The sequence below is a fragment of the Rattus rattus genome, chromosome 4 (assembly GCF_011064425.1).
Source record: "Rattus rattus isolate New Zealand chromosome 4, Rrattus_CSIRO_v1, whole genome shotgun sequence".
In the NCBI taxonomy this organism is placed as follows: Eukaryota; Metazoa; Chordata; class Mammalia; order Rodentia; family Muridae; genus Rattus; species Rattus rattus.
Genome location: NC_046157.1, coordinates 43,203,789 through 43,216,926, shown reverse-complemented (window position 1 = coordinate 43,216,926; position 13,138 = coordinate 43,203,789). Strand labels below are relative to the sequence as shown.

The following is a 13,138-nucleotide window of genomic DNA, read 5'->3' as shown; positions in this document are numbered from 1 at the left end:
ATATGTGGCCAGCACAAACTGGGCTTAATAATGAAACAAAAGAGAACACAAAATTGGGATAGTAGAGAAGAGGGATTTATCTGGAAGGGGCAAATATAATCAAAGCACATTGTATGAAATTCTCAAAAAACTAATCATGAAAAAAAATCATCCACTTCAATCAAGTTTACAGCATCATCTGAGATGAATGCATGTACAAATCAATAAATATAATGTACCACATAAATAGCCCCAAGGACAGAAATCATACGATCATTTCATCAGATTTGAAAAAAAGCTTTTGATGAAGTTCAACATCTCTTCATAAATAAAGTTCTGAACAATCCATGGGACATAACCCAATGAAGGTAATATGCAACAGACTCATTGTCAATGTCAGGCAAAACAGACAAAAACTCACAGCATTTTCAGTAAAATCCTGTTCAATAAAAGGATATGTATTCTCTACACTCCTGTTTAAGATCATGTCCAAAGTCTTAGCTATATCAATAAGACAAGAGAAGGAGATAAAAGGATACAAACAAATATCAAGAACTTTAAGTATTCTTGTTTGTAGATGGTATTATGCATAAAAGGTCATGAAGATTGCACTAGAAAATTCTTACAGTTGATAAAAACATTCAACAAAGTAACAGGATAGATACAAAATCAACACACAAAACTTTCTTATATACCAATAACAACACACTGAGAGTGAAATCAGAGAAGTAGACCCCTTTACAAAGGCCTCAAACAAACAAACCCTGTAATAAATCTAACCAAAATAGTGAAAGACTTGAACATTGAAAACTTAGGACACTGGAGAAGATACCAGGTGGAAGGACATCCCTCACCACTCTCACTGACTAGTAGGATTAACGTGAAAATATTCATGGTACTAAAATCATTTTTTTGTATTCAATACAACCCAAATAAAACTTGTGGTGACTTTTTTAAAGAATTGAAAGACCAATCTTAAAACCTATATAGAAAAATAAAGGACTTAGAGCAATCTTGAAAAATAAAAAATGCTGTCTGAAGTTTAACCATCCTTGATTTCAAGTTCTATTAGTAATAAAAAATAACAGGTGACTTGCATAAAAACAGATACACTGATCAAGGAAATAGAATTGGAGACCCAGATGAACACCCACATCCCTATAGCCAATTGGATTTTGACAGAGGACAACAATAGACATTAGAAAAATGTCCGTCAGCATTTTCAACAGATGTTATTGGGCAAGCTAGATAGGCCTGTACAGAATGAAACCGAATCCTTAACTCTCATCATGTACAAAATTTAACTCCAAGGGGGTCAAGGACTTCAATAGAAAGCATAATGCCCAGAGTCTGATGGAGAAGAAAACAAAGAGCTTCAATTTACAGGAATAGGAGAGGACTTTCTGAACAGGATGTTAATAGTGCAAGTATTAGGTTAACAACTGACAACTGAGACTCCATGAAACTACAAAGCTCTGTGTAGCAAAAGACATGGTCACTCATCCCACAGAATGGGAAGAAAAGTCTTTATCAGCTGTACAGCTGACAGATGGCTGTTCTCTGACTGCACAAAGTGTCTATGAAAGAAAACATCAAACCCAAGACTAAAACTTTGGGTATAGAACTAAGGAAAAGTACAAATAGCTAAGAAGTATTTTAAAAACATTTTGTATCTTTAGCTACAGGAAATGCAAATAACTACTTTAGTTTCATCATAGTCCCATCGGGATGGCTAAGATCAAAGGGCTGCATTTGCACCCTGCTGGTTGTTTGCTTGGGTGTGCAGAGCTCTTCAGTTTTATATAATCTCACTTGGCTCTAGCTGCCTGTGCCTGTGAAGGCATGCCAATAAAAATCTTTCTAAAGAATGATGCCAAATCTGGTATCCATGGTTTTCTTTGTAATGTATTTGTAGGTTTCAGTAATTTATCTAAGCTTCTTCAAATCCATTTTGAATTTATTTTCACTTATGATGTGCGATACTGAGCGGTCTTCTGCCTATAGATCTTCATCTTTCTTAGCAGCCGTTATTGGAGAGACTTTCCTTTCATTACTCTGTGTTCTTGGCACCACTGCTGAAAAACATTGATCATGTACTTGGGTTTATTTATGGGCCTTCCATTCTTATCTGTTCATGTGTAAGTTTGTGTATGTATGTATGTATGTATGTATGTATGTATGTATGTATGTATGTATGTATGTATTTATTGTCAGTAATGTGTTTTGGTAGCAACGTCTTTATTGTATATTTTAAAATTAGTAAATATGATTATTTCAATGTTGTTCTTTTTCTCCCTAGTGATTTATTTACTATGTGAAGTCTTTTGTGGCTCTATATAAATTTTAGATTGATTTTATTTTTTTTTATATAAGAAAGAGCAAGGTGGTATATGGGATGGTATTGGAGAGAGGAAAGGGAAAGGGGGAAGTAATCTAAAAATATTAGTATTAAATATTATTAAAACATTCTCACAAAGTATATGAAGAAGTTCATGAAAAAGTATAAAAAGGCTTTTCAAATTGAGGTAGTCTATTTACGATATTTTAATATAAAATGTAATATGCATCTTGTCATTGTAAGTTCTGTATAAAAGATATCCATTCTGTTTGCATATACTTCACAGTGATTCAGACTAATATGCATAAGGCCAGATGATTTATGTCCGTAGCCTCCTCAATTACCTTTCAGAAAATTACATGTTAAAAAATATACACATTGAAATTATTCAGAGAAAGAATCCTGTTTCTCTTATGCTTTAAAAACAGAAGGAGAACATTAATCAACATTAATCTGTTGATTAAGGGGCAATGGTCATACAGAAAAGTAAAATTTCTCTAATTCCATTTTCATTGAGTATTTATTTATTTATTTAACATCCAATATCAGCCTCCGTCTTCCCATCACACAGATCCTTCCTCCATTTCCCCTTCCCCCTCTCCCTTGAGAAGGGGGAGCCCCAATTGAGTATGACCCCACCCTGACACATCAAATCTCTGAAGGACTAGGTGCCTCCTTCCCCACTGAGACCAGACAAGACAGCTCATTTAGGGGAACGGGATCCACAGGCAGGCAATAGATTCAGGGACAGACTTGGTTTTAGTTGTTGGGGGTACCCTATGACAACCAAGATGCACATCTGGTACATATGTGCTTAGGTCCAGCCCATGCTCATTCTTTGTCTGGTGATTGATTCAGTGTGTGGGAGCCCTCAAGGATCCATGATAGTTGACTCTGTTGGTCTTCCCGTTGTGTCCCTATCTTCTTTGGGTCTCTCAATTCTTCCCCCAACTCTTCCATAAGACTCCCTGAGCTCCATCTAATGTCTGGCTGTGGGTCTCTGCATCGGTTTCCACAGGCTGCTGAGTGGAGCCTCTCAGGGGACAGTTATGTTAGGTTCTTGTCTACAGCGTAACAGAGTATCATTAATATTGTGAGGGATTGGTTCTAGTCCATGGGGTGGGTTCCAATTTGGGCAGTCATTGGTTGGCCATTCCCTCTGTCTCTGCTTCATCTTTGCCTCTGCACATCTTATAGGGAGGACAGGAGGTAGCCTGCTGCTAGGAGTCTCAGCTAGAGTCACCCCTGTAGACTCCCTGTGGCCCCTCCTGGTCCCAGGTCTCTGGTACATCCAAGAGATGTTCCCCTGCCAATTTCTGTTCTCTCTGCCATGCTCTCCCTACACCCGATCCTTCCCTCAGTCAGGATCACACTTCTTTACCTCTTGTCTCTGCAGAGAGCAGCCTGAGGGGATGCAGTAGACATGAGAAGGATTCAGAGCGTGTATCCTTGGAATGGGTGTTCTTCATTTGTATCATTTCTGTCAGATCTCAAAAATGTAAGGCAATTAGGAAGGAAAGGATCTATGGTAGATGCAGGCTGAAGCATTTATCTGTAAAATGTTAAATGTAAGTTTCATTAAAATATAGCTACACCTACAGTTATTTTTCCTTCTTGAATGTCTTATTTTACTCCACTTTAGTCACATTCTGTTCTCCATAACTTATAGATCGTATGAACTACATGTAAAGGTTGACTTTTTAAAAAAATGTACACAGTTAAATTGTTATCACAAATTGCCAGTAGAATAGCAAATGTTTCAGTTTTACTCCCCTGAACTATCTCTTCCAAAAAAGATGACCAGCTTTCTACATAAATCAAACGATTAAAATGGATTAAGTCCCCATTTTATAATTCTTACTTTCTGTCAAGGACAAGAAGGGCATGATACTTATTCTTTTATTTTACTCATGCAAAAATCTTGTTAAGATCCTATTATTAACTTTAAAAGTGAGGATACAAAGTTTTAGAGAATTTATTTGATTAGTACTTTAGAGGCAAAGACCTTAAGCTGCTATGTTTTAAAGTCTATGCTCTTAACTTTGCAACTCTGCCTTTCCTGTGGCTTAATGCAGAAACCCAGTTTAGGGAATTTATATCCATGATGATTTATAATGGTAGGAAGCATAGTTTCTTTTTTTTTTTTTTGTGGATTTTATTTTTTTTTTGTTGACAGTTTTTTTTTTTTTTATTAACTTGAGTATTTCTTATTTACATTTGAATGTTATTCCTTTCGGTTTCTGGGCAAACATTCCCCAATCCTCCTCCCTTCTTTATGGGTGTTCCCCTCACCCCTCCCCAATGCCGCCCTCCCCCCAACAATCACGTTCACTGAGGGTTCAGTCTTAGCATGACCCAGGGCTTCCCCTTCCACTGGTGCTCTTACTAGGATATTCATTGCTACCTATGAGGTCAGAGTCCAGGGTCAGTCCATGTATAGTCTTTAGGTATTGGCTTAGTCCTGGAAGCTCTAGTGCTTGCATTGTTGTCAAGGGTCTCGACCCTTCCAAGCTCTTCCAGTTCATTCTCTGATTCCTTCAGCAGGGGTCCTATTCACCAGTTCAGTGGTTTGCTGCTGACGTGGCCTCTGTATTTGCTGTATTCTGGCTGTCTCTCAGGATCGATCTAATCCGGCTCCTGTTGGTCTGCACTTCTTCCCATCCATCTTGTCTAATTGGGTGGCTGTATATGTATGGGCACATGTGGGGCAAACTCTGAATGGGTGTTCCTTCTGTGTCTGTTTTAATCTTGCCTCTCTCTCTTCCCTGCCAAGGTATTCTTGTTCCCCTTTTAAAGAAGGTAAACCTTCTTCACATTTGATCATCTCTTGAGTTTCATTTGTTCTGAGCATCTAGGGTAATTCAAGCATTTGGGCTAATAGCCACTTATCAGTGCTTGCATACTGTGTGTGATTTTCTGTGATTGGGTTACCTCACTCAGGATGATATTTTCCAGTTCCATCCATTTGCCTATGAATTTCATAAAGCCAATGTTTTTGATAACTGAGTAATATTCCATTGTGTAGATGTACACATTTTCTGTATCCATTCCTCTGTTGGTAGGGCATCTGGGTTTCTTTCCTTCTGGCTATTATAAATAAGGCTGCGATGAACATAGTGGAGCCACGTGTCTTTTTTTATATGTTGGGGCATCATTTGGGTATATGCCCAAGAGAGGTATAGCTGGGTCCTCAGGTAGTTCAATGTCCAATTTTCTGAGGAACCTCCAGACTGATTTCCAGAATGGTTGTACCAGTCTGCAATCCCACCAACAATGGAGGAGTGTTCCTCTTTCTCCACATCCTCCCAGCATCTGTCATCTACCTGAGTTTTTTGATCTTAGCCATTCTGACTGGTGTGAGGTGGAATCTCAGTGTCGTTTTGATTTGCATTTCCATTATAGCTAAAGATGTTGAACATTTCTTTAAGTGTTTCTCAACCCTTCGGCATTCCTCAGCTGTGAATTCTTTGTTTAGCTCTGAACCCCATTTTTTAATAGGGTTATTTGTCTCCCTGCGGTCTAACTTCTTGAGTTCTTTGTATATTTTGGATATAAGGCCTCTATCTGTTGTAGGATTGGTAAAGATCTTTTCCCAATCTGTTGGTTGCCATTTTGTCCTAACCACAGTGTCCTTTGCCTTACAGAGTTTCAATTCTTATTGTTCATTTTATGATATCTTACGTTTCCCCTTTATTGTATTGAAATTTGTCCAAGTTGTTTTTTAAATTACCTATTAATATAGAATTTGACAGTCAAATATTTTCTTATGATTTTATCTTGTGTGGGATTAAAATTATATACTAATTTGAAAAATTCAGAACCCCTAAAGGTAAAGTGTTCATAATTGAGTGGTTATGAACACCAGGAGAGTGATCTGAAATTAGACTGATTGACCATGTGACCAGATTACAGAACACACAAATGTATCAACAACAAAACCTAGGAAACTCAAATCTTCAATAAGGGTGTTCAAAATTGCATATTTATATTGAGAACAATTAAAGTGAAGTGACATTCTCATTATATAAAAAGTCAACTCAAAATTAATCATTTAAATAAAGATTATATCATAGAATCTACTACTACCAAGAAGCAAATCCCCCCATGTGTTATCCTGGAAAATCATTTATTGAATAATCCTTGAAAATCATAAGCAAGAAAATTAAATTTATACCAGAAAGCTTCTGTACAAAAATCCTTGAAATAAATGAATGAGGCTATAACCTATGTAAAAGAACGAAACATATTCAAGCCCTGGATTTGATAAATTAGACATGAAAGAAAAAAAGAACAGAAGCAAGATATCATGAAAGTGTTTTAAAGAGGAAGTGCGGGATATGGATATTTTATAAAATGAAGATGTAAAAATGTGTAGCAAATTACACACACACACACACACACACACACACACACACGATCACTTCTGGATAGTCTAAAGTTTAGGATGTGGTTGGTGCTTTCAAATATGAATTATAAATCTACTTAAATTTACAAATACAATTGTGAACAACACAAACATAATTTGAAAATTACTTTACAATTCTATAAGGTTAAAATGATGTTTTTTTAAATAAAAATAATATTGCAAGGAAAGAAACTTTGTATTTTCAAACTATTGGAATATGAATATATGAGTGCTTAACATTATTGTTTAAATGAATGTAAACTTTTGTGTATATCAAATTAATTTTTAACAGTATGCTGTTTTTGATATTGTATATGTGAGTGTAAACATATGAACGTTTAAAAGGCAGGAAATGCATAGATATTATGTGTGTTCCCAGATATAACTGAGATTGAAGCAATTGTTTTTCTTTTTGCTTGTACACATTTTATTGCCTTAAATGTTTTATACCTGTATCAAATACAAAGGCTTTTCTAAATGTATTTGAAAATAAATTAGTGGCAAAATCTAATTAGGGTGAACCCCATAAATTTGTGGATTTCATATGTGAGAAATGATTGCACATTGCCAATGGCATCATTCAGTAAGAATTTCTCTCAATGTATGAAGGGTGTGAAGTAGTCTACCATCTCATGGCGAGAAGATGAGATCTTATAAAAATGGTTAAAAGTTGCAAATGCTACCAGAATATTTGATAGTTGTAGGAAATATGTCTAGCATACATATTCTTATATAATATCTTTCCAATGCAGGACAGTATGCTTATTGCTTAGAGATGAATTTAGACAGCAAATTTGTTGTATTATTTAAAGACTATCAATGGAGTAAATAGTCCTTTTGTCTTAAAATTGACCTATTACTTTAGTCTTTGCAGGAAATAAAACAGAAGTAAAGAGAGTTATAATAGCTTTATTAGTCTGATCTGATGATTACTGAAGAATGCCCAGCAGATTGGCTTTATCCTACTGGGAGTTTTTGCTAGCATTTTGGGAGTTTCAGTGTTTATTTGCTAAACTGAAATTGAAGATGAGAAGAAATAAATATCAGTCCCTTCAAACTGTGTTTCTTAACAAAATTGACATGGAAAGAACAAGTTTTGGTACCCTGTTCCTTCACTTAAGTGTTCTTCATGAAATCTCTTTCTTGCATCCATGGGTGAGAAAACAATATTTTATTTTACTCTCTTTTTAAAAAGTTAAATGATGCCCAAAGCAAATATGAAGGCTTTTCTCAATGTGTTTGAAAATACACGTGGAGATATCTTTTTAGTGGAGTTCCCAAATAGATGGAACACAAAGCAGTTGCAAACAAAAGAGCTACTTCCCTATGGAATTACCTGTTTATGGACCAAAGATTAAATCACCATCATGAGGTCTTGTGAGGTCCTTGCAGGTAGCATCTATGCTATCCTTCTTAATAATAACAATGGAGAATATTGTCTGATTGAGTTCTGAGGAGTGTTACATTGTAGAAAACCTGGCATATTATCATGGAACCATAAACCAGATGTCACAAGCTTGTTTATGTGTATATAAATCACAGATGGAATTGAGACTCATAGGTTCTGAAAATTTGGTTTGTATGTCCTTAGTTAAGGCAATGTAATGTCAAATATGAAATTACTTTAAAAATAAATTTTAATTGAAAATATCCCAGCGTCCAAGTGACTTTTAAATTGCTCTGAGGTGTATGACATCTGTGTATTATGAGCCTGCTTCCTCACCTGACTGTTGGTTCACAGGGCGATCCTGGAAATAGGAAGGAAAGGTGGAGTCTATCATACTGGGAGCATCGGTTACATCAGTAAATTTTTTTAACAGAAAAAATATAGCCCTACATTTTTTTTTGAGATTTGGTGTTTGATTTTACTCCAAACATACCAGCGTCCATTAATGTGTTTACATGCCTAATAAAACCACAAACAGACTTTCTTTTTTCTATTCCGAGTAAGGATGGAGAAGGAAACATTTCCCAGGATAGGTTCTTCAAATGAAACAAAATCCCTGAACAGTTTTCTATGTGTCATGTTTAGTTTATATGCTTTTACATGAACTGTACTTCAATACTTTCCCATATTTCTTTTGGTTTGTAATGATCATTCCTAGAAAAAATTCAGGAAATTAAAGATTTGAGTGTGAAGAATTCAGTTATATTTGTAAAGACTGAGTAAGGTAACAAAATATGAAATATTGGTATAAAGGCGTTTGTCTGGTCTTACAATGACCCATGACCAATCCTGGTTATTGTTTAGACATAATGGCCTGCAGGTTAGAGTTGAGCATTCCTCACTTTAGCTTATCATGCAGTATTGTATACAGGCAGAACACAATCTGTCCAGTATTCTGCATATTTTAGGATTAAAGATATGCGATGTGGTGATGCTGTCTTCAATTCCCTCCTCCTGTGTCATTTTATTATAAAACATATTATGTATTTTGTAATTATAAATTATGTATATAATCTGTCTTTGTCTCTGTCTCTCTGTCTCTTTCTGCCTCTGTCTGTCTGTCTGTCTGTCTGTCTCTCTCTCTCACACACACACACACAATACACTCACACATACTTTACGATAGATTCAGATATGCAGGAGACCTTTGAGATAATTGGATGTTGAAAGTTTATACATTAAAACTATGCACAAAGTCTTCTGTTTCTGCTATGTTTAAAGAGCAGGAACACAGCACTTTCCTGTCTGTGGATTGTGGAGTTCTTGGAACATGGGAAAGGAGACTCAATCTGATCCCATTCTTACCGAGGCTTCTTTACAACTACAATACTCTCTCTGCTTGCAGTGAGCAGGCTGAGGGGTGTGATGGACCCTCTGAACAGGACCCAGCTGACTGAGTTTGTTCTCAGAGGAATAACAGATCGTCCAGAGCTGCAAGTCCCCCTGTTCCTGGTGTTCTTCCTCATCTATGTCACCACCATGGTGGGCAACCTTGGCTTAATCTTTCTCATCTGGAAGGACCCCCATCTTCACACACCCATGTACCTTTTCCTTGGAAATTTAGCCTTTGCCGATGCCTGCACCTCATCTTCTGTGACACCAAAGATGCTTATGAAATTTTTAAATAAGAATGACATGATATCCGTGGGTGAGTGTTTTGCCCAATTTTATTTTTTTTGTTTCAGTGCAACCACAGAATGCTTCCTCCTGGTAGCGATGGCCTATGACCGCTATGTAGCCATATGCAACCCTCTGCTCTATCTTGTGGTGATGTCCAACAGACTCTGTATTCAGTTCATAACTGTGTCATATCTAATTGGATTTCTACATGGTTTACTTCATGTAGGATTGTTATTTAGGCTAACTTTTTGTAGTTCCAATGTAATTGATCATTTCTACTGTGATATCCTCCCACTCTATACAATTTCTTGCACTGACCCATCCATCAACGCATTGGTAGCTTTCATTATGGCTATTTTTATACAAGTGAATACTTTTATTAGTATTATAGTTTCTTATGCCCATGTCCTCTTTGCCATCCTGAGAACAAAGTCTGAGAGGGGCAGAAGAAAAGCCTTCTCCACTTGCAGTTCCCATCTCTTGTCTGTCTCTTTGTTCTATGGCACTCTCTTCATCATATACGTACTCTCTGGCTCTGACACAGATAATTATCAGGGTAAAATGTATTCACTGTTTTACACCATTATCATTCCCTTGTTGAACCCCTTCATTTACAGCCTAAGAAACAAAGAAGTCATAGGTGCCTTGAGAAAACTCACAAAATGATGACTATTTTCTGAACACTTCAAGATGTTTTCTATCTCCAGATTCTCTCTTCCTTATTTTTTTTATTGGATATTTTTTATTTACATTTCACATGTTATTCCCTTTCCTGGTTTCCTGTCCATAAACCCCCTATCCCATCCCCATCCCCTTCTATGAGGGTGTTCCCCTCTCCATCTACCCACCCCCGTTCCCACCTGTACTTTGGATGTAATAGGGATTTTATTTGCATATTGTGAATAAAGCAATAAATAATAAAAATAGTTGTCTTGGTTTATTATTTGGATTACTGCTACAAAAATAATGGTGTCTTTAAGGAAAGATATAAATTGTTTTCAAGTTCAAAATCAAAGGAGAACATGAATGATCGACAGACTATTGTTTTCATGAGATTAATAAGTTTTTGCTGTCTTGATACACATTGTTTATATCATTGAAAGAAAACCTCCATGTGTGTAGCTTCTGTTTATCTTTTCCCTCTATTGATTATTTTTCCATTTTATACACATGTGCCCCACATGTAGTAATACGTGTCATCCATTGTTCCCTCTCATTGTCTTTCTACACAGCTGCTGACGCTTCTTACTGCCTACGAGTCCCCCTCTCTCTCTACTTTCCTGTCTTTGTTTATGCAGGCATCCTCCACTGCTGTAGGGGCATAATTGCAGTGACCATGTGGAATACAGAAGACAGTGTCTCACACCCCTTTCCCCCTCGCTTTTCTGGCTGTTATACTCCTCTGCCTCCTCTTCCATCACGTCCCTTTGGTCTTGGAACAAGTGATTATAGTTGGACCATTCAGGGCTGAGGAGGACTCAACAGTTACTCATTTTCAATTCTTTGGCCAGTTGAAACAATTTTTTTTTTATAGAATTTCACCGAACAAAAACATTTCTCTCTCTCTCTCTCTCTCTCTCTCTCTCTCTCTCTCCTCCTCCTCCCCTCCTTCCTTTAATACTCCAGATTTATTCACCTCCGGGTCCACCCCCCTCCGAGAGTTTCATCCCCTACATTTCCCCCCCATGTCTCCACAAGGATGTTCCCACCCTACCTGCCCCACCAGACCTCTAAACTTCTTGGGGCCTCCAGTCTCTTGAGGGTTAGGTGCATCTTCTCTTACTGAACCCAGACCTAGGAGTCCTCTGCTGTATATGTGTTGAAGGCCTCATCTCAGCTGGTGTATGCTGCCGGGTTGGTGATCCAGTGTCTGAAAGATGTCAGGGGTCCAGGTTAATTGAAACTGCTGATCCTCTTAAGGGTTGCCCTCCTTCTTAGCTTCCTCCAGCTTTTCCGTAATTCAACCAGAGGGGTCAGCAGCTTCTGTTTGTTGGTTAGGTGCACATATCTGCATCTCACTCTTTCAGCTGCTTGTTGGGTCTTTTGGAGAACAGTTGGGGTAGGTCCCTTTTTGTGAGTGCCCCATAGCTTGAGTAACGGTGTTAGGTGTTGGGACCTCTCCTTGAGCTGGAACCCACTTTGGGCCTGTTGTTGGGCTTTCTTTTCCTCGGGCCCTTCTTCATTTCCATCCCTGCATTTCTTTCAGACAGGAAGAATTATGGGTCAGAGCTTTGGCTGTGGGATAGCAACCCCATCCCTCACTTGATGCTCTGTCTTTCTGCTGGAGATGGATTTAATAAATTCTCTTTCCTCAATGTAGGGCCTTTCATCTAGGGTCTCCCCCTTTGAGTCCTGAAAGTCTCTCACTTCCTAGGTCTCTGATACATTCTAGAGGGTCTTCCCCACCTCCTTCCTCCCGAGGACGCCTATTTCCATTCTTTCTGCTGGCCCTCAGTGCTTCAGTCCTTTTTCTCCACCCAATACCAGATCTTGTTCTCCTTTTCCCCCAGCCCCATTCCCCTTCCCTCCCCTGTCCTTCCCTCCCTTCCCCCTTGTGGTTGCTTTCTTCTCCCTTCCAAGTAGAACTGAGGCATCCTCACTTGGGTCCTTCAGCTTGTTGAAATTTTTGAGTTCTGTGGATTGTGTCCATTTGCCTGCAAAACTCAGTATGTCCTCAGTATGTTCTTAATAGCTGAGTAGTATTCCATTGTGTAAATGAATCACATTTTCTGTATCCATTCTTCTGTTGTTGGTCATCTGGGTTCTTTCCAGCTTCTGGCTATCACCAATAAGGCCACTATAAACATAGTGGAACATGTGCCCTTGTAGCATGATAGGGCATCTTTGGGGTACATTTCCAAGAGTGGTATTTCTAGGTCTTTAAGTAGGTCTATTTTCAATTTTCTGAGGGACCTCCATTTCTACTCCTCTGTCTTTCCCTCCAATTTTTCATGTGTCACCTATGTCCTCTCTCCTTTTCAAGCTCTTTTTTGAGACTCTGCATTAACCATTGTCCTCCACCATAAGAAGCTCCTGTGGTCCAGGCTGAAAGCTGCACTAGTCTGTGGCTAATAATACAATTACACAGAGAGTAGTTTAACTACATGACCATTTAGCAAAATAATTAGTAAGGTTTACACCACAGTACTTGTGAAATCACTAGCCAGGTGATTTTTGGTCAGGTGATTTACAGTACCAGGTATAGATTACTTTCCCTGGAGTGCTTATATTAGAGAGCCAATCAGTAAGCAATAATTTGACCTTAATTATTTGCTGGTAATGGGCACAGAGTACCTGTCAGGTGTTTGAGCTATTGATTTCTCCCCCTGTAGCCTGAATAGCGTCTTCT

At 37.9% G+C, this 13,138-nt stretch overlaps 1 protein-coding gene across 2 annotated transcripts; it reads left to right on the top strand.

The window, feature by feature from the left end:
- The first annotated feature begins 1,667 nt into the window (after nt 1-1,667).
- LOC116897957 (olfactory receptor 5AC1-like) lies at nt 1,668-10,455 on the top strand. 2 transcript variants are annotated; one of them, XM_032899361.1, is made up of 2 exons: nt 1,668-1,685; nt 9,559-10,455. In XM_032899361.1, exons 1-2 carry the CDS (start codon nt 1,668-1,670, stop codon nt 10,453-10,455), a joined length of 915 nt encoding a protein of 304 aa, XP_032755252.1. The 2 variants fall into 2 exon arrangements, with proteins under 2 accessions (XP_032755252.1, XP_032755251.1); XM_032899360.1 differs by lacking the exon at nt 1,668-1,685 and having other exon boundaries at nt 9,535-10,455.
- Nucleotides 10,456-13,138: the final 2,683 nt, after the last annotated feature.

Coding starts and splice junctions, on each gene's coding strand:
- LOC116897957 (XM_032899360.1), top strand. CDS start 9,535: ATGGACCCTCTGAACAGGACCCAGCTGACTGAGTTTGTTCTCAGAGGA.